We start from the raw sequence: 25,406 nt of genomic DNA, 5'->3' as shown, positions 1-25,406 counted from the left end.
GTGCATGACTGCATTGAGTCTAGGTTTGAGACAGGACTTAGGTTCTTGTCAATGGATTTTCAGTAGAAGTTCCATGTACCTCTTCTGTTTTATTCCCTTACGAGAGGGTATGCCATTCTTCCCCTTTTTGCCCTCTGTGCTAACTGGAATCTGAATATACCAAAATTGTCAGGAGCTGTTTTGGACCATATGGATGAAGCCAACACTCTGGAGAGATGAGCAACAATCCAGGCACTGTGAAGCCTCCCAAGTATCCCTGTTCCCTTTATGACCAGAATGTTACAAGATAGAAACAAATTTCTCTCTTGGTTAATTCCTCCTTATTTTTAGTCTCTGTCACAGCAGCCAAACCTCTAACTTAAATTAGACAGATGTTGTCTTGTGATTGTTACTTTTCATATATATTTCCCCTGGAAGATGAATTCATGAAGACTTATGACTATTTTATCCATCTTTGTATCGCCATTGTTCCTGGCCAATAACAATACCCCATGAAATTTCTTTAAACAAGATAATGAATAAACAGAACAGATAAACAAACATAGGACCTAATAGAAATGATCTTCCATTGCTACTGGATGGTGACCACATGGAGAAGTTAAATGGAAATAGGATTCTAAACCATGTGAGGACTCATCAAGGGAGAGGTGGATGGTTAATGAGCCATGAACCTGAGAAATACGGGAAAGTATCGTGAAATAATGAGTCAGAAAGCCTTGGATATTCTTATAGTTTAGGGCTGTCAGTTGTCTGTACAACTGACCATTGGTTAGAAGTATTTTTCAGGCAAAAAAAAGAAAAAAAGACACCCCAGGTGCTGGTGCCGTGGTGCACTAGGTTAATCTGTCACCTGTGGTGCCGGCATCCCATATGGGCGCCAGTTCTAGTCCCTGTTGCTCCTCTTCCAGTCTAGCTCTCTGCTGTAGCCTGGGATAGCAGTAGAAGATGGCCCAAGTGCTTGGGCCCCTGCACTCACATGGGAGACTGGGAAGAAGCTCCTGACTCCTGGCTTCAGATCGGCACAGCTCCAGCCATTGCAGCCATTTAGGGAGTGAACCAAGCCATTGCAGCCATTTAGGGAGTGAACCAAAGGAGAGAAGACCTCTCTCTCTGTCTCTCTCTCTCTTACTGTCTTTAATTCTACCTGTCAGATAAATAAATAAATTCTTAAAAAAAATCACCCCAGATGTTTGTAAAGTACTTACTTTGGTAAAAGAAGAAATAGAGCCATTGTTTCTGACTGCTACAGATGGCTGATATTTTACAGACAGACTCTAGAAATATGGGGCATCCAGAACAAAAGATAGCCTGAGTATACACACATGCTTGACTTCAGTTCTTGAAGTTTACATATCTTCATGGCTAGAACTACTCAAACAGGCTCAGCCCTGGCCCAGACTCAGGAAATTCTTGGGAGCCCTATGTTGCATCTAATTCTAGGAACTTGGCTTCAGCTTTGTTTCTCATGGTGATTCCTGTCTTGGCTTACTAAGCTTAGGGAGTCTGTTTTCCTCTAAGCCTTGACCACCACATTTTCTTGAACCTACTTTTTGACCAAATTTTCTTGAGTGTCAATTCCCATGACATATTCATGCCTTTTCCCAACAAGGCCATCAGTTGAGAAGGAAGCCGGGAGGATGTTGGAAATTTGAAGAGAGAGAAGGCACAAAGATGGTTTCCCATAAGAGCAATAGTTAATTGACTAGACAAAAAAGATACATGGGCAACCAATAGCTGGAGGTAAGCCAAGCACTGTTACAGTTATAAAATTCAAGCACACAGTACAGGGAGAGTTGTATTCAACCAGGGAAGTGGTTTCTTAGGTAAAAGAAGACAGGGAAGTGAGGATACGCAGTGGTGCATGATTCAAGGACATGATTGTTTTGCTGAGTGATGAACCTGAAGCCAAGTATTGAGGGCAATGAGTTCAGGTAACAGGTAGCAAAGTCAATGGATGAAGGATTAGTGGATGGAAGCTCAATCAATGGAGGTTGTTTTGAAACAAAAAATCATCAACGTTATGGTGCTGGAAGGCAGAGAGTTGGAGAGTAAGAGGTTACTGTCAGAGAGGCGCTGCGTGGAACTGAGATCTGAGGGGACAGAAGCTGTTGGTATTAGCAGGGTCTAGCCCTGGTGTACAGTTCATAATATGTACCTCAAAGTGTTGGAAAGAGCAAATGAGGTATTTTCATGAAGCATAATGTTAACCATGGAGATGCAACGCCCCACTCAGATCACTCTTTAAGAGAGCCCACAGGAAGAAACATGTTGACTGATAGCCTACAACTGCTGACCCTGTGAATTCTGAGGACACACACCAGTCTTCTCCCAACCAGTGACTGAGCAGAGCAGGAGTGTCAGTGTTGGCTGTTCCTGGGCATCTCAAGTCTTGTCCTGCTTCATCAGCTCACCTTATGTTTTCTAAAAACTGTTCTAGGGTCTGAGGGCCTCCACCTCCAGTGCTTCCTTTCTGCTCTGCTTTCACAGATGTCAGATCAGCATGGTCGTAAAAGGGTAGGTCTCGGTTACACCTTCTTCCTCTTGTTTTCTCCAGAGGCATTTTCCCCAATTAGTGTCTTACACATTGAATCCCATCTGCTTCTTGTAGGATCCAAAGCTCACACAACATTGACAATAGAGCTTGACACATAATGAGTGCTGAGTATTAATCTATTATATTATCTATATAATATACATCTATTGCTAATAGATCCATACATCATGCACATATGCCTTTCATAATCGTATTCTAGTGAACTTTTTAGGAAAATTCTGTTTTTGTTTTTCTCTCTTAGCTGAACCACAGTGAAAAATATGTTCCCCACCTAGCTAGAGGGGAAAAAAATGAGTCCTGCTCCCATGATCATCAAAGAAATGGCAACATCTGACTTGGCTGATGACCCAGAAGAGGCGATGGAGGCAGGCAAAGGGAAAAATGGGAACTGAGCAGCTGAGAGAGACAGAGAGAGAGAGAGGGAACAGCTGCTGGGTTACTCCCTTTCTGATATCCTCTCATCAAAACATTTTAACTCATGTGGCAGAAATTGCACCCTCTTTTTAATTGTCTGGCATCTGAATCAACTTTACATGACTCATCCTTGAGGAGGAGGAAGAGAGAGAACACAGCAGAGCTTCTGGACCCGAACTGTCTCTTCCCTTTTCAAATGCAAAAGTGATATTCACCCCCAGAATTAATCACCATAGGCAAGATCTAGAAAAGACCTTTTATTGGTTGGTTGTCATTCTGAGATACCAGTAACTCTGATTTCAATGAAAGTGACATTTTAAAAGTAAATAAACGGGCCAGACTCCCAGCATTAGATGTTCATTCATCCCACAGACGTCCTGAGCACCCTCTCCAATCCAGACATTACTAGGTGTCTGAAATAAAATAGCAACTCAAAAAGAGCAAGTCACAGAGTGGGCTTCTGACTTGGCAGTTAAGACATTAGGTGTCTGTGTTCCACATAGGAGTGCCTGGGTTCAATATCCGACTCTGGCTCCTGCATCCAGCTTTCTGTCAATGAAGACACTTGGGGCAGTGGTGATGGCCTACGTAATCGGGGTCCCTGCCATCCACAGGGGAGACCCAGATTAAGTTACCTGCTCCTGGCTTTGGCCTGGCCCAGTTCTGGATGTTGCAGGCGTTTTGGGAATGAACCAGTTATCTATCCCCTTTTCTCCCCTTCTCAAATAAATAAAAAGAGCCAGGTCCTGCCTTATGAAGTTTTAATATCAAAATCCAGGCATGCAGGCAAGGCTGCAGAACAAACATTAAAGCTAGACATGATTTCACAAAGATCAAATTGGTTATGGACTCCATTTTAATAGCTTTTTTCCCTTAAAGGGGACATACAGCTAATAAATAGTAGAGCCTAGATTCAAGTCAGATTCCACAGGCATTCTCAGAGACCATTCTTGATCAAAAAAAAAATAAATAAAAACCATCCACACACACTAACTACAGCAGGATCTTTTGAGAATTAGGGAGACTTATCTGTAAAATGAATAATATTTTGTTACATGTGTCATCATCCCCTTTTCTTTTACTCATCAAAAGATTTGACTCATGGATTTTCTGAAAGAGAGCACCACCACAGTCCATGGAAGCCAGAAATAAATAAATGACCAAGTGAACCACGTGAACCTTTATACATCATGAGTGGAAGTCACCAATTTACACTCAACAGCCTAAATTAACAATTAAATTCATACAGGTAAAAATTCAGCTTTCATCCTTTAATTTTTTTTCATCCTTTAATTTTTTTCCTAAGGCGAACTGCCAGTTACATATTTAAAATCAGAATACACATGCAGCTGGCTGAGAAACTGGCTAAACTACCAATCAGAGAAGTTGAATTAGTCAAAAAAAGAAAAGCAGTAAAGTTTATAGCATTGAATGACAGCTTGGAGGTTACCTGATTCAATCCTTGTCTCCCAGGTTAAACCCACATATGCACATGTGTGCACATATACACAAAGCCTAAGCTGAGTCCCTGAGCAATTCATCTTCACACACACGTGCACACACAAAGTATAAACTGAGTCCCTGAACAATTATGTGGTAAACTCTGTGCAGAACCAAAATCTCTATTTGTTGACAACATGATGTCTTTTGAAGAGTGAAAAGCCGAAATGGTGTACCTGTGAGAATCCCATCCCAACACCACTATTTCGTAAAGCTTCATCTTCATATTTTACTTTCCCTGCTCAAACGCTTTCAATCCCTCTCCATTACTTAGGAAATAACAAGATCTCTAGCACAGCATTCCAAGCCTTCCATCATCTGGTACTGAGCTTTTTTTCTCCATTCTCTCTTTTATTTCCCTTTAAAGCAAATCTTATTCCAACTCCAGGACTTGCTCTGTGTGCATGCTCTGAGTTTCCTGCCCCTCTTTTCTCTGGTTGGTCCTTCCCTCTAGCATCTCCATCCTGAGTGTTCAAATCAAAACTCACTGAAAACCCAGCTCAAAGACCAGCAAAACCTTTCTAGATCTTGAAAAATTCCCAACTAGAAGCTGTCTCTAAGCTTTTCTCTCCCACATTTTATTACGTCTGCGTGCAATTCAACTTTTCCCACTGAGCTGTCAGCCTCGCAGGATGGGAGCAGCCTGACTTCTCTCTTCACTGCTACAAGAGTGTGTTGCCCTGAAATATATTAAACTATTAAAGCAATCGATACATGAGAACAATGCATCCTTAAAAAGTGTGTGTTTTTAAAATCAACCAAAGATTCTAATTATAATTTGCTTTTGTTTTGTGGATTTGGTTTTTGGTTTTTTGTTTTGGTGAGATAGCACTGTTTTTTTTATTGTTTTTTTTTTTTTTTTTTTTTTGACAGGCAGATTTACATAGTGAGAGAGAGTGAGAGAGACAGAGAGAAAGGTTTTCCTTTCTATTCATTCACCCCCCAAATGGCCGCTATGGCTGGCGCTGCGCCGATCCGAAGCCAGGAGCCAGGTGCTTCTCCTGGTCTCCCATACGAGTACAGGGCCCAAGCACTTGGGCCATCCTCCACTGCCCTCCCAGGCCACAGCAGAGAGATGGACTGGAAGAGGAGAACCGGGACAGAACCGGTGCCCCAATGGGGACTAGAACCCGGGATACCTGCGCCGCAGGCGGAGGATTAGCCTAGTGAGCCGCGGTGCCAGCCGATAGCACTGGGATTTTAAAAATAACTTTTCGTTTTTAAGATAATAAAGCATAATGATTAAGGAAGACTGCTTTTTTTTTTTTTTTTTTGACAGGCAGAGTGGACAGTGAGAGAGACAGTGAGGAGAAAGGTCTTCCTTTACCATTGGTTCACCCTCCAATGACCGCTGTGGCCAGCGTGCTGCCGCCGGCGCACCACGCTGATCCGAAGCCAGGAGCCAGGTGCTTCCTCCTGGTCTCCCATGCGGGTGCAGGGCCCAAGCACTTGGGCCATCCTCCACTGCCCTCCCTGGCCACAGCAGAGAGCTGGCCTGGAAGAGGGGCAACCGGGACAGAATCTGGTGCCCCGACCAGGACTAGAATCCGTTGTGCCGGCACCGCAGGCGGAGGATTAGCCTAGTGAGCCGCGGCACCGGCTGGAAGACTGCTTTTAAAAATAGTTGAAATATGCTAATTATTTTACTTATATAACATATACAGAACTGCCTGTAAACTTTCCTTCCAATCTCTATAAAACACTGGTTTCAAAAGTCAAAGACTTTCTTACATTTTATTTGTTTGCTTGAGAGAGAGGGAGCACTTTTGTCAGCTGGCTCACTCCCCAAATACAAGAACCAGGGCCAGGAGCTGGGACTGTGAATCAGGTCTCCCATGTGGGTACCAGGAACTCAATGTCTTGAGCCATGATTGTTGCCACCAGGGTCTGCAGTAGCAGGAAACCAGACTCAGGGACTGGAGCCAGGAATCAAACCCAGATACTCTAACATGGGACATGGGCCTTTTAACTGCTAGGCTAAACACCTGCTCTGAAAGAAAAGATCTTGAGAAGTCATCTCATTTATCTCCCCCTCCCAGCCATATATAAAATCTCTTGGGAAAATAATAACATCCTATTTTAAGTACTTTCTAAGATACATTACACAGAATCCCTGGTAATTCACTTCAACCTCTGTTTATCTGCCTGTTACAATGTTACTTCATAGTAAGTTAAACTGAGTTACTTGTGCTGTTATTTCATTTTGTCTCGAGAGGCAGTATAGCACAGTGGTTAAGACACAAGGCATCTGCATTCAGACTTCCTTTTAACTATGGACAAGTTATTTAATATTTCAGTTTTCTCCTCTGTAAAGTGGGAATAACAATAGTACTTATTTATAGAATTTTTGCAAGGACTCGATTAAATCCATATATGTATACTTTGAGATTTTTGGAAGACTGACTCGACAGATAAATTATACCAGTTTTTACTTGGAGAAACACTCTTTTGTCATTAACCAAACTACTTACCACTCTTTCGAATTCTTTCCTCCAGTAGGTCAGTATGTCCAACTGGAAGTTTCTTATTGAAAATCTCAGCTGAACGGAGGAACATAGCTTCAACCGCAGACCCCTTCAGTAAAGCAATCTGATCTTCATGGTCCAAGGTCTGAAACCCTGGAGAGGTGATGATCAAGTCAGAATCAAGGAATATCATACAGGTATAGTAGTGTTTCATCATCACCATTAATAAAACATTTCCATAAGGAAATTTTGTGATGTTTATTCTACTATGGAGTTGTCAAATTTAGTCAATAAATATCTATTATATTCCCCCAAATAGAAGCTTTTATGATCACTGAATAGGATTTATTGAACAAGTTGGATAAAAGGAGATATCAGGACTACACCCAATACATTTATTACAGCAGAGACAGACTGATTGAGATGAAGTAACCTGCAGAAGGCAGGAGCAGGCAGACTCTCACTGAGCCATATTTCAGTCACACCTGGTGTGATAGAAGCACATTTGCAGGATGCAAGAATCTGCAAGCCAGAAAAATCTTCATGTGCATCCAGAGGTTTACAAGAACATCTGACTGACTCAGGAGTCCTTAGCAATCTGGAGAATGACTAACATCCCCACTCACCCCCACCCCCTAATACAATAAGCAATGAAGGTCACTTTGAAGTATGAGGTAAGCACAAGCCTGCCCTACACAGGAGAGGGAAATCAGAAAAACACGGGAAGAATTGCCACCCTAAGGAAACCGGACAAAGTCTTCTCCACCTACATGACACAGCCCCTAAGGGCATCTCTGACTTCATTTCCTACTCCTTCTTCCACTCACTGTTTGTGCTTCTCCCACATGAGCACGCTTTTGCCTCAGGGATGAAGCCTCTTCCCACATAACCCCAGACCTCACTCCTGCACTGCAGTCCTGTCTCTGCCCGGCTTTCTCTACCTAAAATAGTATTTGCTGGCACTCTCTAGCACCTACCTGCTGTGTTTTCATTCACAGAACTTACCAGTATCCTACTTGATGTTACAGACGTATACTGTAATTGCCTGTCATTCTACTGGAATGTGAACTCGGGGACAGAAGCTTTGTCCATTTTGTTTACTTTGACTATCCAGCCCCTGGTACATAATAGACACCCAAGAAATGTTTCTTGGATAATTGGATGATGTACTGAATAAATAAATGTGTGAGAAACAAGACGCAAGCTGGTGTGCATGCTGAAATTCACACTAATATGAATACACATAAATAATGCCATTTGGGTTTCATTGGCTTAGAAAATTGGTAAATAATAGGGCTGGTGCTGTGATAAAGCCCTGGCCTGCAGTGTCAGGATCCTATATGGGCACCAGTTCAAATCCCGGCTGCTCCACTTCCAATTCAGCTCCCTGCTAATGTGCCTGAGAAAGCAGTGGAGGATGGCCCAGTTCCTTAGGCCCCTGCACCCACATTGGAGCTCCTGGCTCCTGGCTTTGGATCAGCTCAGCTCCAGCCATTGTGGGCAATGGAGAGTGAACCAGCAGATAGAAGACACACACACACTCTCTTTTTCTCTTTTTCTCACTATCTTTCAAATAAATAAAATAGATCTTAAAAAAAAAAGAAAATTGGTAAATAGCAACACAGGTTGAAGAGGACTATGCAAAGGATTAAGTATCATTACCCTAGGGCACTGTGGCATAGTGGGTTAAGTAGCAGCATGGGATTGAGTACCACCTCTACTATTTTTTTTAAAGATTTATTTATTTATTTAAAAGGAAGAGTAACACACAGAGAGAAGAGACAGAGGGAGAGGTCTTCCTCTGCTGGTTCAATCCACAAATGGCCTCAACAGCCAGAGCTGGGACAATCTGAAGCCAGGAGCCAAGAAATTTTTCTGGGTCTCCCATGCAGGTGCAGGGGCCCAAGCACTTGGACCATCTTCCACTGCTTTCCCAGGCCGTTAACAGAGAGCTGGATCAGAAGAGGAGCAGCCAGGATACAAACTGGTGGCGATATGAGATGCCAGCACCTCAGGCAGAGGCTTAATCTGCCAAGCCGGGGTGCCAGTCCCCCACCTCCACTTCTGATCCAGCTTCATTCTAAGGTTTTGGGAGGCAGTGGATGGTGGTCCAAGTACGTAAGTTTCTGCTGCTCACATTGGAATCCCAGAAGGAGTTCCTGGATCCTGGCTTTGGCATGACGCAGCCCTGGCCGTTGAAGGCATTTGGGGGGTGAGCCAGCAAATGGGAGATTCTCTCTCTCTCTCTCTCTCTCTCTCTCCATCTCTCTCCTCTTGTCTCTCTGCTTTTCAAATAAACAAATATTTTAAAAGAGAGAAGATGGTAACTATCCCAAAAGATCTAGGAGTTCTGTTGAAGACAGAAACCATGTTTTATTCCTCTCTGGTCTCCAGCACCTTGAGAAGTACCTGGCACAGGTGATGCTCAGTGATCAATGGAATGAAAACACCACATTTGGTTTTTCAAAAAATAGCCTTTCACTATTGCTATTATGTGCTATTATTGTGATTTTGTAATAATATTATCATTTCCTTCTCATTTGCCTTTCATTTCCTTCTGTATTTTTAATTTTTCCCCTCTGCTTCACTCATTGAACCAAAATTAATTCTGCTCCTTCCCCGAGGAACTAGGCAAGGCACTGGGAAGGAAGATATGTTAAGATATTGCCATTGCTCTCAGATAAGCTACATTCTTATGAATAAGACTTTTTGGCTTCAATTATTTCTTGGTTCAAGATCAACTGACCATTTGAACTGAAAAATCTTCCCCCATAAATAGCCAAAAACATGTATTTCTCCTTTCCCAATTTTCCCCTCCCCTATAGTTTTAACTCTTATATAATCTTGTTTTTGAGCAAGAATGCCTTCAGCTTAGTTAGCATATAGCAAATTAAGTTTCTCTTTAATTCTTAATAAAGAAATGAGATAATATAAATATTTTAATAATAGTGAAAATTCTCTTGCCACATTTTGTGAGTGCTTTGTAGGCTTATGTCTATCTATGACACATTTAATCAAACAGCAGCATAATGTCAGCAAAAAAGGCAAATTAGCATGTCTAATTAAAATGCTATGCAGAAGCTACCTACCATAATTTAACAGTGCAGTGTTATGCCTATGTAAGTTATTTATTATACTCTTCTAGACTGTGGAATTCTAACTGCTAATATTTTTTAAAACACTGAAATAATGTAAAACTATTACTTAGACAGTATTGATAATATGAGAGAATTTGAGATTGGGAGATAAAACCCCCGCATTCTAGTTTCTATACTGGGACTATCAGAATGACTATGGGTTGGGGCCTGCATTGTGACGTAGTGGATAAAGCCACTGTCTGAAGTGCCAGCATCCCACATGGGTGCCGGTTCATATCCGCTGCTCCACTTCCAATCCAGCTCTCTGCCATGGCCTGGGAAAGCAGTAGAGGATGGCCCAAGTCCTTGGGCCCCTGTACCCACATGGGAGACCCAGAGGAAGCTCCTCACTCCTGGCTTCGGATTGGGACAACTCTGGCTGTTGTGGCCAATTTGAAAGTTAACCAGCAGATGGAAGACCTCTCTCTCTCTCTCTCTCTCTCTCTTCCTCTTCTCTGTGTAACTCTGACTTCAAATAAATAAATAAATAAATAAATCTTAAAAAAAAAAAAAAAGAATGACTATGGGCAAGTCTTGCTCCCTCACCTCACACATACAGTTGTTCATCGAGCCTATTAATACTTGACTCTTTCTTCAGTTGATTATTTCCTCGATCCTTCTGTCCCACTGCTAGAGCTTTCTCATGTCTGGACCTGTGCAGCAGCATACTAACTGATCCTGCCTGTCTCCAGTCTCTCCCTACTCAAATCCATCTTACACAAACCCGATGAAGTCACATCTTTGTAAAAAAAATTTCATTTTCCTCCTCTCTAAAACCATAAAAGCCACCAAAATCTCTTTACCAATTGGGACAAAGAGTAAATTCCTTAGTTAGGCCCTTATCAGTCTGGTGCCAACTTACTTTATTGTCTACGATTTTTCTCTCTCATTTTGAATAATCATATTTTTGTTCATGTCTCTTCACCTTTTCATAAGCAGATCTCTCAACTTGGAGTGCCAACTAGAAAACTACTTTTTCTTTTATTCCTAAATCAAACATGAGCCTCTGTAAAGTCTCCCTAACTTTTCCAGACAGTCATCAACTAACTCCTCTATATTCAAACAATACTTGTGTGTGTGTGTTTGTGTGTGTGTGTGTGTATGTACCAGAGAATTTCAAAATGTTCATGAAACCAGGGAACTAAAGGGTAAATTTATTTCATCACAAAAAAGTTGTGAAATCTACACATAACTTTTCTTATAATATGCATTTTTCCATGAACTTTTTGGAAATTCCTCATATATATATGGATTTCAAAAATTTTGCAGTAAAATAAATCTATTTTAATTCCATTTTCCATGAACTTCTTGTAGTACACATAATTGTTCATATATCTATATCTATATATATATAGACACACATATATATAGTAGCTTTTAACCATTCTTCTGAAGGTTATAGGTAAGTGCTTCATATATAGTAGGCATCAATATTTACTACTGAATAAATAAATGGATAAATAGAAATTTTGCAAAGTCTCAAATTTTAACCAGCAATTTTGAAAAATTATCACAAATGATTTTAAATGTATTTTCTGCCTCCTACATTTCATGCATATTTATTGTTTTAAATTTATTTTTATTTATTTGGTAGGTAGAGAGAGAAAGAAAGAGACAGAGAGATTTCTGATCCCATGGTTCACTCCCTAAATACTCACAATGGCCAAGATGTGGAAAGACAATCCTTGTTTCCCATGTGGTAGGTAGGAGCCTAATTACTTGAGCCATCACCATAGTCTTCCTGAGTAAGCATTGGTAGGAAGCTGGAGTTAGGACCTGTACCCCAGTATTGACTTGAGAAGGTGGTCATCTTTAACACTAGGCTAAACGCCTGCCCCCACATTAATTTAAATCAGTTCAAAGATGATTTCCATCTTACAATGAAGATATTTGCCTCCCTCAACATGAGAATAATGTTATACAGTGTGACAGGGAAATAACTACATGTAAAACTAGCTGACAATAGGAATATTTGTTTCAGATCTGATCTCACAAAATATTTTGAGCATTGAAAGAAACAATGTATGTAAAATGGTTAAAATAATCCATGCACATATGTAAACACTCAGTAAGCATTAACTTTGATCATTAAAAAAAAAATACCTGGCAACTTTTTTGTGAACTCTACGAGGACCTGTACGTGACTAGTAGCCATTTCTGTTAAAATGAGAAAATTTTCTTCTGCACTGAATTCTTCTTTTAACTAAATTTTAAGAAAAAAGCACATGATTAATAAGTATATAAGAAATAAATAAATCAATATAAAATAATTACAACAAAAAATGGTTTAGGTAATAAAATTTAAAGATCCACCTTATATTTCTAAGATCTTTGGAGAGTAATTAGTATTACCAAGCTAGATGTGGGACTTCCTACTCTTTAATTGCTTAATATTGCTAAAAGTTTAAATATATAATAAATTCTCAGCTCTAAGCATTTCAAAGTAAAATATTCATATATAGATTCCATCTCCAAAGTAGTGAGAGAAAATATTAACTTTAAACCCAAGTATTTTCAGATATTATACATACAATTTTATTTGTTACTTCTTGAGGCATCCTCTGTTTGTTATACGAGTCTGTAATATAATGTAGAAGATTCTGCTGGTCTGGGGTGAGTTCAGTTTTCTCCTACACTGGCAAGAAAATAAAAGGTGTTAGGGAAGGCAGTTACAAGGCATTCTTCTTATATTGCATTTATCTGGAATGAACCAACAGCAGACATTTTTGAAAAAGACCCTAAATATGGCAGAATAGGGAATGATGTACTGCCCTAGGCTAGGGATAAATAGTAAAAAAAAAAAAAAATTGTAGGAAGGGCAGTGAGCTCTAATAACAGAGTGTAACTGCTTTCTCTGGATCCTTCAGCAAGCTTTAGCTCATTTCATTACACTTGTCCCAAGTTACTCATTTTCCTGACTGTAAAATAGGGGTTAAAATATTTATTTATTTCATGGGAATAAATAATTTTCTGGATATGAAGCCAACTGAGCTCATTCATATAGAAAGTCAGGAAAAGTTCAAGATTTGATCAAAATTAAATAACTTTTTAACATGCAAAATGAAGAATTCATCTAAGAGTATTCACATATGGCAGAGTTCAAGCAACTGTCACCCATAGACCCATCTGCTTTTTTTTTTAAAGATTTATTTATTTATTTGAAAGTCAGAATTACACATAGAAAGAAGGAGAGGCAGAAAGAGAGAGAGGTCTTCCATCTGCTGGCTCACTCCCCAGTTGGCCGCAACAGCAGGAGCAGTGCCAATCCAAAGCCAGGAGCCAGGAGTTTCCTCCAGGTCTTCCCATGGAGGTGCAGGGGCCCAAGGACCTGGGCCATCTTGTACTGCTTTCCCAGGCCATAGCAAAGAGCAGGGTCAGAAGTGGAGCAACTGAGTCTTGAACTGGTACCCATATGTGATGCCAGTACTGCAGGCATTCAGCCTTATCCACTACACCACAGCGCCGGCCCTCAACCTGCTTTTATACATAAAGTTTTAAAGGAACACAGCCACACTCGTTTGTTTATATACTGTCTGTACTACTTTTGCACTTAAATGGTAGGGTTGAATAGTTGGGATAGAGACCATATGGCCAAAGCCTAAAATACCTGGTTCTTTAAAGAAAAATGTTTGCATGTGTCTAACATCTCGGAGAGTCATCAGTCTGGACATTTCAGACCTCAAATACTTCTTTTTTCTTTAATAAGATCTTTTGAAGAGTGTGAATAGTTGTGTTAATTTTTTGTTTCCTTACAAACGAAGTATTATGGCAAAATAATGCTTTTATAAAATTATTTTTTCTGAGATGAATAAAAATAACATATTTGAAAAGCTAAATATAGATAAAATTTTCTTTGTCAATAGTACGATACATATAGAGAAGGATGTGGCTTCAACAAGTGTTCCTTTGGTTTTTCAGCCAGTGGGCAAGCTAAACTCTCCCCAAATGTCCTGTGTGTTATCACAACATGTTTACCTAATCATCCCAGATGCTGTTCTTCTGTGTTATCCTCAGCTGCTCAAAGAACTTTTTAAGAATTTTTGAACACATGGGAAGGGCTTTTTTTTTTTTTTTTTTGCTCACAGATTTATAATCACCTTGTTTTACACAGTGATCAGGACTAACCCACTTCCCCTGTTGGGTCCATATCCTTACCAGTTGTGAGCCTCCTTTCTTAATAATGATGGGAGGGGGGTGGTCATCAAAACACCATGGTGGTGGGGAGAAGATGGGCATTTGGCTTCAAAACCAGTTAAGAGGCTGAAGCCCTATATCATCCCATATTACAGTGCCTGGGTTAAAGTCCTAGCTATGCTCCTACTTCCAGTCTCCTGTCAGTGGGCACACAAGTAGGCAGCAGGTGATGGCTCAAGTACCTTGGCCCTGCCACCCACATGGGAAACCTGGATTGAGTTTCTGGGACTAACTTCAGCTTGACGCAACCCTACCTATTATGGGCATTTGAGGAACAAACCAGCAGATAAGAGCTATCTTTATCTATCTATCTATCTATCTATCTATCTATCTATCTATCTATCATCTATCTATCACTGGAATAAATACAATTTTTTAAATTTCAAAATATGTAATTGGAAAAATTCATCATATACAACAAAGCATTCCCAAAGGCAGTCACCAGGTAGTAGGAATGGAATGGAGCCAGGAAGAACTTTCACTTGTATATCATATGCTGCAATTATTCAGATTTTATACTGAGGCATATGTCCCTCTCTTGATTAAAAGGCAAGGAAGGGGGCCGGCGCCGCGGCTCACTAGGCTAATCCTCCGCCTAGCGGCGCTGGCACACCGGGTTCTAGTCCCGGTCGGGGCGCCGGATTCTGTCCTGGTTGCCCCTCTTCCAGGCCAGCTCTCTGCTATGGCCAGGGAGTGCAGTGGAGGATGGCCCAAGTGCTTGGGCCCTGCACCCATGGGAGACCAGGAAAAAGCACCTGGCTCCTGGCTCCTGCCATCGGATCAGCGGCCATTGGAGGGTGAACCAACGGCAAAGGAAGACGTTTCTCTCTGTCTCTCTCTCACTGTCCACTCTGCCTGTCAAAAAAAAAAAAAAAAAAAAAAAAAAAAAAAAAAAGGCAAGGAAGGAATCATCTGTTGTGCACAATTGAAATGGAAATTACACAGTGACCTTGGCTCTCATGTGAAAGACGCCTGGCCAGATCTCTAGGTTCCTAGAAGCTCAGCTCCTGCTGGCTGTGGCCAACACGTGTCACCACCCATTGCATGTTATTACCCTGCATGACTTCGTTGTCGACGTCACTTGTCGCAAGTCCGGTCCTTCGCTGTCATCATTAGTGGTCTGATCTGTGTGCTGCTTCACATTTTTTCTCAGTCTTTTCGATTTACACTGAATTTCAGTTAACAAGCCTGAAAAACAAACACAGAGACTTCACCAACCACAGAAAGTACTGCTGTGTGTGTGTGTGTGTGTGTGTGTGTGTGTATGAACAGCTGATGTGTAGCAAGTTCAGAAAACCCCTTGTGCAATTTGGCACAAAACTAATTCTAGTGCTTCTGACATTTAAAAAAACGAGAAAGTCAAGGTTTAATTCTTGACTGTGAATAAGAAGTGTAACCTCTGTGATCTCAGTATCTTCATTTGTAGAATGGAGATTGCTACCTCATTGAGTTTTGTAAAGATTAAATATAATCTGATAATTTTTCTAAAAATGACATTTATGTAAAGAATCAGTGATACTATAGTATTATTGCAAAAGCAAGGTATTCCATCAATAAAAGGATGAATACCACTCTTCCAATCTTGGTTTAGAAGGCCTTGAAAGATGGTGTTTCAGAATATGGCATTAATGGGATTTTCACCCATGTTTACATACTGTGCCATCAGATGTATATTCAAATTCACAGAAAATACATAATTAAACTTACTGAGTAAAAAAATTATTAGATTCTTTTAGGAAACATTTTTAAATGTTACTTGTCAGAGTTACATAGACTATTGAGAATATATAGTTAAAGATGTAAAGAACTCAAGATGATTTTGAAAATTCTTTTGGACAAACAATAGTAGCATTGATTTACACTTAAACAGAGCTATTGCAAATAATGTAGAATAATATTCCATATTCCAATTAAATTTCCTTATTCCTTCAATGTTAATGACACAAAATTCCACAAATTTCTTTGTGCAGAGAATTTATTTCATAGAATTGCAAAAGATCTTCATCTTTCTCCTGAATGGGTTTGTGTGTATAAATAATATTCTCTACTTTTACAGGTGAGCCTATGCCAAATGCCCCCAGAGCTTCAGTTGGAACAAGTTCATATTTAAGTGATGAGCAACATGAACCAGCAGGATCAAAGTGTTTCCAGTGTGAGATAGGATACCAGCACTAGCCCCTGTGGCTGGCTCTTGTTTCATGTCTGCTAAAATGAGACTGTGATCGGCCACTATAAAACTTTCATCCAAAGAGCTGGATTATTTACACAGATCTGTTTTTTCTCCCTTCTGCATGCATTATTTCTCTGGGTCCATCCCAGTTTGCTTGTACAGTTTGGGAACAATAGGACTGGAGTCATCTTCCAAAGGCTTTTGTTTCCTGCGGCATTCCCTCCCTGAATGCTATCATCCCCTTGGAGACTTTTGTTTGTCTATTTGTGTTTTGAGGAGGAAGAGGACAGATCGCAAAATCTGAGCAGTCTGTAGAATTTGCAGATTGAAAAATTAATTATGTTATATACTAGCATGCATTCCAGTTTTTTAGGTAGGTTATGATTCCTCACAGAGTTAGCAGTTCATACAGTGTCTCTTTATCAGATTGAAGGACAAAATTATATTAAAACTCAGAGTAGTTAATTTCCTGTGTAAAGCTATACAAATTTGTTCAAACCTGCTCTAGGAGAAGATGAATTCTTAATGAGTCAGTTTAAAACTCTATTTAGACAGTGCAGAGGCAGTTAGACCTTATAAAACGTTCTTATTTTTCTCCACAACTGTGGATCATTGTGTTAATAACACAATAAATAAGAAATATATTAAAATCAAATTTTGAGGAAACTTTTAGATTATCATCTCTAAGCTCGTGAAAGTATGTTACTTAACTGTGTGGTGGTGCCACTTCACTACCATGCAACAAAGAACAATAAAAAATAGCTGTTTCTTTCAGCCAAATCCCATGCTCTTGGGCTGACAGTCTAGACAATGTCAGTTGGCCAGGTAGATCTCTTCTTTAATGCAAGAAGTACCCCCTCTCTGATAGGAGTTATCTGACATCTGCCTTTTTAAGAGATTTTTAGTTAAAGATTTTAGAGAATTTAGTTGCTTGAAGTGAATACCTGTATACATACATTCAGCCAACATTCCCATCTCCTTGCATTTCCTTAGTCGACATTCTTGGCACTTCCTTCGCATGTACATATCCATCACACAGTTGCCCCCATTTTTACACTTGTACACTGCATTTTTAGTAATGCTTCTCCTGAAGAAACCTGTGGAGGAAACACTGAAAGTGTAATAAGGTCCTAAGTTCTAAAGACTTCTCAGAAAAACACAACATGCTTGGATTGAGCGATGTCAGATCATTTCTCTACTGAACTGCTGGAGAGTGTCTAGTCACTCCTTGGGTATAGCAGTAACAAATGGTACTTCGAATTATATTGCATGATCGAGAAGGCTACTGCATACATCTCTCAAAACTAAAAAGTCAAATTTGAATTATGGTCCTTCTTAAGAAAAATTTTGGTTTGACTTTTAAGTTATACCATTTTCATATACCTTTATTGGGGGACAATTATGTGGCAATGAGTGCTAGATGCTGGTGCTATGAGGTTGAATTATTCTTTCCTGTCCTCCCAGAGTTTAAAAGTTGGTTGACAGCAAATATATGCAAATAACGAACCAAGTGAAATTAAAAGTTGCATGAGTTTTTTTTTTTAAAGATTCATTATTTGAAAGGCACAGTGACATAGAGAAGAGAGATAGAGAGAGAAAGATTTGCCATTCTCTGGTTCACCCCCCCCCCCCAAGTGGCCACAACAGCCAGAGCTGGAACTGGGCCAGACTGAAGCTAGAAGCCAAGAACTCCATCTGGGTCTCCCACATGGATGGCAGGAATTCAAGTACTTAGGTTGTCTTCTGTTGCCTCCCAAGTGCATTATGGAGAAACTGGATTGAAAGGAAGGCAAGAACCAACCCCGCTGGCCGCGGCTCAACAGGCTAATGTTCCGCCTGCGGTGCCGGCACACCAGGTTCTAGTCCCAGTCGGGGCACTGGATTCTGTCCCAGTTGCTCCTCTTCCAGGCCAGCTCTCTGCTGTGGCCCGGGAGTGCAGTGGAGGATGGCCCAAGTTCTTGGGCCCTGCACCCGCATGGGAGACCAGGAGAAGCACCTGGCTCCTGGCTTTGAATCAGCACCATGTGCCGGCTGCAGCAGCCAGTTGGGGGTGAACCAACAGAAAGGGAAGACCTGTCTCTCTCTCTCACTGTCCACTCTGCCTGTCAAAAAAAAAAAAAAATTAAAAAATAAAAATTAAAAAAAATCAACCCCAAGCACTCAGATGTGGGATGCGGACATGACAAAATGTGGCTTAACCCATTGCACCAAATGCTCTGCTCTACATGAGTTACCATGGGAGGCTGTTATGGGGTAGAACAGACATAGAGAATGGTCCGTTTTGGATAAAAGGTCAGGAAACGAGGTGAACACTGAGCCAAGTCTTGGAAAGTTTGTTGCTGTTTGGGGCATTTGGGGACAAACTCACATTCAAGGTTATTTAGTGCTTAATATGACAGCCTAGTGTAATAATAAAAATGCCCATCTTGATTTAAAAGTGAACACAAACAAGGGTCCTGCAGTCTGTGAAGGAACGTGACTGGCATCCTTTCTCGTTTTCCCTCTTCCCATGTCTCAGTCCCACTTCTACTCTTTCTCCTGTAGCAGGATAACCATATTTCCCAACACTTCTAGAGGCAAGGGGGGTGAGGAATAGGGAGAGGATTGTGAGAGCCAAGGGAAGAACGGACAGGGAAGCACTTATTTGACAATTATAACACTCCCCTTATTATCCATAGTTTCACATTCCTGTTTCAGTGACTGAGGTCAACTGCACATGTCCTATATTGCAGAACCTGGGTTTAAGGCCCAACTCCAGCACCTGGCAAATGATTGGGTTCTTGCCATCCATGTGGGAGACCTGAACTGAATTTCTGACTTCAGATTCAGCCAAGATATGGGCTAGTGGATATGAGTTCTCTTTCTTACTCTTTCTTTATCTATCTATCTATCTACCTACCTACCTACTTACCTCTCATCTCTCCCTCCTTCTCAGATACATAAAATAAAATGAAAAAATTATTTAAAAATTCCAAAAATAAATAATTCAAGAAGCTTGAAATTATATTCTGAATAAGGTGATGAAATCTCATACCATCCTGCTCTGTCCCATTAGGAACTGATACATCCCTTTTTCCTGTTGTATCCAGTCTGCATACCCTGCCTACCTCATGTGTTTGAGAGAAAGAGACCACAGTCACACACAATTTTGATTACAGTGTATTATTATAATTGTTCTATGTTGTTAGTTATTGTTAATCTCTTACTCTATCTAATTTATAAATAAACTTTATCATAGGCATATATATAAAGGAAAAAATCAGTACTATCTATAGCTTCAGGCATCCACTGGGGAGGAGGCTCTTAGAACATAATCCCCATGGATAAGAGGGGACCATGGTATTGCCATTAGCTGTGCTTGGCAAGATTTCAAAGTTGATTCTTTTCCTCTTGTCTTAAATTCTTTAGAGAACTCCTCCTATCATTGGGAGACTTTCATCTGCACTTCCTTGATGAGAGCGAATACAGCCTTATGCTAGCCCATGGTGTGTTGTGTAATTCCTTCTTCAACATCTAGGAATGTGGAAATTCGCACCACACTCTGTACATGGAGATCTCTTCAGGTGACCTCTAGGCATGGCCTTAAGATAATTCCATGCTGGCTTTATCTGGTTCAAAAAACACCAGGATCATAAAAATCTCTCCTTCATATCCATAAGCAGTTGGCCACCTTACCTCTGCCTTTCAATTATCTTCATACCTCTGACAAAATTAAGATCATGAGTCCTTCCTATTTTAAGAATGATAAAACAATATTTAATATTTATTAAGCACTTACTAGCTATGATTCTAAACCATTACATCCATTTAGTTGTTTAATTCCTATCAATTTTTTGTGATGAAGATGATATAACATGTCTCAATAGTACAGATGAATAATAAAAGGTACAAAGAAGTTAAGATACTGGGCTATGATCACATGGTTAATAAGTAACCTAGGAGAGTTTAAACCCAGGCATTCATGCACTGAAGCCTGTACTCTTTAATTGCTATCCTACAATTGCTTCCATTAGGTCACAAGTGAGTAAAAATACTTAATACTAAGTATCTACTATCTGAAAATTGCATTATCTGACTTGGAAGATCTAAAGATCAATAAAACATTTCTTATCTTCAGAGCTTCCAACTTAGTAGGAAGACAAAGAAGAGTAAATTCACAGTATACTTCAAGATAGTTAGACAGAATAGCCAAATAAGTTTAAATTTCAGGATCACAAAATATGTTTGCAAATGTAATGTCACATTTTGGGGGAGGGGCAGCAGTGGCATTGAAGACAGGAAGATTAGCATATTTATTATGACAATTTTCTAGCAGAAGGCAAAAAAACTATCCAAAAAAGTGAGTATAATTTGATGATTTCCCAACAGCAAGAAGTCATGAATCTTGAGGATAAAGCATTACATGGGCTGGGAGTGACCCTGATTAATTCAGAGTAGGAGACTCACAGAGTGTTCTATGAAGGAAGCAGAATTTAAGCATGACCTTGGACAAACAGTAGGAAGACATACTGGGAAATGAGCAAAGGCAATGGATTATGGAAGTTCCAAGGAAGGGTGGATAATCCATGTTGGTAGGATGGTAGAGAAAGGTATGTAATGGCAACAGGCTGTGATTTAATGCTTTTGGGCATCAAGTAAAGGAGCTGAGCCTTTACCATGTAGAAAGGAAGAAGCCATTCAAAGATTCTGGCAGAGAAGTTGTGACCTAACATGCACCTTAGGAAGAAACACTGGAGCAAAATCAAGAAAGGTGACATAGGAGATTGGATGCAAAAGACCACACCTCAATATAGCTGACAAATGACCAATGCCTGAATTAGACCAGGAGAGAACAGGGGAAGAAGTGAGGAAAACATTCAGACCTTGGTAACTTGCTAAACATGAAGACATAGGCTAAAGTAAAAATTAAAGATGTTAAGGTCAACGAAGTCATGATGTTGCTTGCAAATTTGTCAGCTGGCATACATTTCAGTAGGAAAAATCTACACATTTTCTAAATGTCTAGACAAATAAAGTCTAAAAAAAGACTTCATACTTCAGATCAGTGTTGATGTTGAAGAGTGTAAATACCAGAGTGTGCATTTTAAAAGAGATTAAAAGTGAAAAGAGAACTTCTTTTTCCTGGTACCAAATCATGAACTCAATGAACACATTAGCCTTCATGAATCAAGCCTTCTTAGTAATCTCTAGCACCTCCCAGAAATGATTCCCTTTCAAAGTGCCACAGACACTGATAGACAGCTCAATAGTTAATAGAATAAAACTGCTTATTCCAAGATGAATTGAAGAACTGTGCATAGAACAATTGTGCAGCCTTTTTTAAAATACTCTGGTATTAACTGAAAAAGAAATCATTATCATTTCAATGGCTGAATTAATTAGCTTTCATTCTGAGATGGCAACACAATATTATCATTACATCGTTTAAACAGGGGTACATATACTGTATTTATATTTATGCAAATCTATCCATACACCCACCTCTGCCTCTATCTTGCTCTTTCTTGCACATATTCAACAATGCTCATATCAGAAAAGCCATTTGAAAAGAAATGGAAAGGAAATTCACTGAGGAACAGAGCCTTACTGATAATAAAACATGAATAGACAGGGTTGGCACTGCCGTCTGGAGAATGCGTAGCAGGAGGAGGGATCCTTAGGTGGCAGGCAAATAGCTGTAGGATGGTATTATAGAGATCCCTCAATTCTGTAGAGTATTTCCTACCTACTTTTCTACTTCTTTATAAAGGTAGAGCTCATGATACACCCTATTCCCAAATCATATACACATCCATGTATACACACAAGCTCATACCAGACTCCAGTGAGGGACACTGGTACCTTGCCCTGAACCCTAACATATTATTTTAAAACTTTTTATGGTCTACAAGCTTTTTAAGCAGTAACACACAGAGCTGAGTAATCAGAGACTTTACATCCAATCTGACTTAAACAAAGACAGCTTTTATCTTGTGCCAGGCACTTTTCTAAACACTTTACATAGGGTAACACATTTAATATTCAAAATAATCCAGTGGAATAGATACTATTATCATCTCCCTTTCCTGGAAAAGGAGAGTAAGTCTTTTTGGGGTTAATTTGCTCGAGATTTTACAGATAGTACATAGTAGAGCTCAGATATGAAGCTTGATTCAGACTCTGCTCTTTTTTCACATTTTAAAATTTTATTTAAGAAATATAAACTTCATGCATTTAATATATACAAATTTGGGAACATGGTGATTCTTCTCCTTCTACTTCCCTCCTGCCCATACTCCCACCCTTCTATCTCATCCCTCTCCTATTTCCATTCTTATTTTTACAAAGGATCTGTTTTCAGTTAATCTTTTTTTTTTTTTTTTTTTTTTTTTTTACAGGCAGAGTGGACAGTGAGAGAGAGAGAGACAGAGAGAAAGGTCTTCCTTTGCTGTTGGTTCACCCTCCAATGGCCGCTGCGGCCGGTGCGCTGCGGCCGGCGCACCGCGCTGATCCGAAGGCGGAAGCCAGGTGCTTCTCCTGGTCTCCCATGGGGTGCAGGGCCCAAGCACTTGGGCCATCCTCCACTGCACTCCCGGGCCATAGCAGAGAGCTGGCCTGGAAGAGGGGCAACCGGGACAGAATCCGGCGCCCCGACCGGGACTAGAACCTGGTGTGCTGGCGCCGCAAAGCGGAGGATTAGCCTATTGAGCCGCGGCGCCGGCCCTTCTGTTAATCTTATACTCATAAGATTAACCCTACACTAAGTAGAGAGTTCACCGAATAGTATGAGGAAAAAAGAAAAAAGAAGAAACACAAACAAAAAAAAATTATTCCTCAACAGTTAAGACAAGGACTGTTCAAAATCATCTCATCTCAAGGTGTTAGTTGTGCTCCTATAGATTACCTTAGAGAAACCATAATTTGTCTTGGTAACTGGCTTATTTCACTAAATATAATGCTTTCCAATTGCATCCATTTTGTTACAAATAACAGGATTTCATTTTTCTTTACCGCTGTATAAGTATTCTATAGTGCATATATTTACCATAATTTCCTTAGCCAGTCTTCAGTTGATGGACATCTGGGTTGATTCCATATCTTAGCTATTGAAAATTGAGTTGCAATGAATGTGGGGGTACAGATCACCCATTCATATGCTGATTTCATTTCCTTTGGGTAAATTCCCAGGAGTGGGATGGCTGGGTCATATGGTAGGTCTATATTCAGATTTCTGAAGTATCAGCATACTGTCTTCCAGAGTGGCTACACCAGTTTACATTCCCACCCACAGGATTTGCTGTTTGTTGATTTCTGTATGAGAGCCATTCTAATAGAGTGAAGTGAAACCTCAAAGTGGTTTTGATTTTCACTTCCCTGATGCTAATGATCCTGAGCATTTTTTTTTTTTCATGTTCTGTTGGTCATTTGAATTTCCTTTCTTGAAAAATGTCTGTTCAGGTTCTTTGCCCTTATCTTAACTGAATTGTTTGTTTTGTTGTTGTTGAGTTTCTTGAGCTCTTTATAGGTTCTGGAAATTAATCCTTTATAAGTTGCATAGTCTGAAAATATTTGCTCCAATTATGTCAGTTGCCTCTTTGCTGAGTGTTTCTTTTGTAGTGCATTAGCTTCTCAGTTTTATGTAATCCCATTTGTTAACTTTAGCTTTGATTGCCTGTGCTTTTGGGGTATTTTCCAAGAAGTTTTCCCCTATGCCAATGTCTTATAGGGTTTCCCTAATGTTCTCTAGTAATTTGATAGTATCAGTCTATAGATTTAAGTCTCTAATCCATTTTGAGTGGATTTTTATGTAAGGTGTAAGGTGTAAGGCGTAAGGTAGGGGTCTTGTTTCATACTTCATACCAGCACCATTTGTCAAAGAGACTGTCTTTGCTCCACAGATTGATTTTTGCTCCTTTGTCAAAGACAATTTGGTTATAGATGTATGGATTGATTTGTGGAGTTTATGGTCTGTTACATTGGTCTACACAAATGTTTTCGTGCCAGTAAAAGGAGCTTTGAATACAACTGTCCTGTAGTATGTCTTGAGATCTGGTATTGCAATATATCCAGATTTGCTTTTGTTGTTTAAGATTGTTTTAGCTATTTGGGATCACTGTGTATCCATATGAATTTTAGCATCATTTTTTTCTAGATCTGAGAACAATGTTGTTGGTATTTTGATTGAGATTGCATTGAATCTATAAATTGCTTTCAGTAGTATGGACATTTTGATTATATTAATTCTTATAATTCATGAACATGGAAGATTTTCCCACTTTTTATGTCTTCTTCTATTTCTTTTATTAATGCTTTGTAATTTTCATAATAGAGATATTTGATGTCCTTGGTTAAATTTATTGCAAGGTATTTAAAATTTTTGTAGCTATTGTGAATGGGATTGATCTTAGAATTGATTGATCTGTGAATGTTGAACCATTCCTATGTACCAGGGATAAATCCCATTTATTTTGGGTGAATGATCTTTCTGATGTGTTGTTGAATTTGATTGGCTAGTGTTTTGTTGAGGATTTTTGCATCTATGTTCATCAGGGAAACTGGTCTATAATTATCTTTTTCTGTTGTTTCTTTCTCTGGCTTAGGAATTAAGGTAACGCTGGTTTTGTAAAAGGAGTTTAGGAGGATTCCCTCCTTTTCAATTGTTTTGAATAGCTTGGGAAGAATTAGAACTAGCTCTTCTTTAAATGTCTGGTAGAATTCAGCAGTGAACCCATTGGGACCTGGGCTTTTCTTTGTTGAGAGTGTCTTTGTTATTGATTCAATATCCATCTTGGTTATTGATCTGTTTAGGTGTTCTATGTCTTCATGACTCAATTTTGGTAGATAGTATGTGTCTAGGAATCTATTCATTTTTTCTAGATTTTCTGATTTGCTGGCATACAGCTCTTTGTAGTAATTCTTGATGTTTATTTTTCTTTCTCTGCTATCTGTTAACTATTCCTTTTTCATCTCTAATTTTATTAAGTCTTCTTCTT

At 39.7% G+C, this 25,406-nt stretch overlaps 1 protein-coding gene across 1 annotated transcript in view; it reads right to left on the bottom strand.

Annotated features, from left to right (window-relative positions):
- Positions 1-25,406, bottom strand: part of NR1H4 (nuclear receptor subfamily 1 group H member 4) — a gene marked incomplete at its 5' end in the record, with an annotated part of 60,578 nt that overhangs the window by 12,545 nt on the left and 22,627 nt on the right. Inside the window, 5 exon segments of the mRNA NM_001082726.1 lie at positions 6,940-7,086; positions 12,174-12,273; positions 12,602-12,700; positions 15,319-15,452; positions 17,391-17,531. Of these exon segments, the coding sequence (NP_001076195.1) occupies positions 6,940-7,086; positions 12,174-12,273; positions 12,602-12,700; positions 15,319-15,452; positions 17,391-17,531 (621 nt within the window).

This window comes from Oryctolagus cuniculus, chromosome 11, assembly GCF_051225735.1.
Source record: "Oryctolagus cuniculus isolate XC-2025 breed Fujian yellow rabbit chromosome 11, ASM5122573v1, whole genome shotgun sequence".
Classification (NCBI taxonomy): domain Eukaryota; kingdom Metazoa; phylum Chordata; class Mammalia; order Lagomorpha; family Leporidae; genus Oryctolagus; species Oryctolagus cuniculus.
Note: the sequence above shows the minus strand (reverse complement) of the source record. Positions and strands in the feature narration are given on the sequence as shown.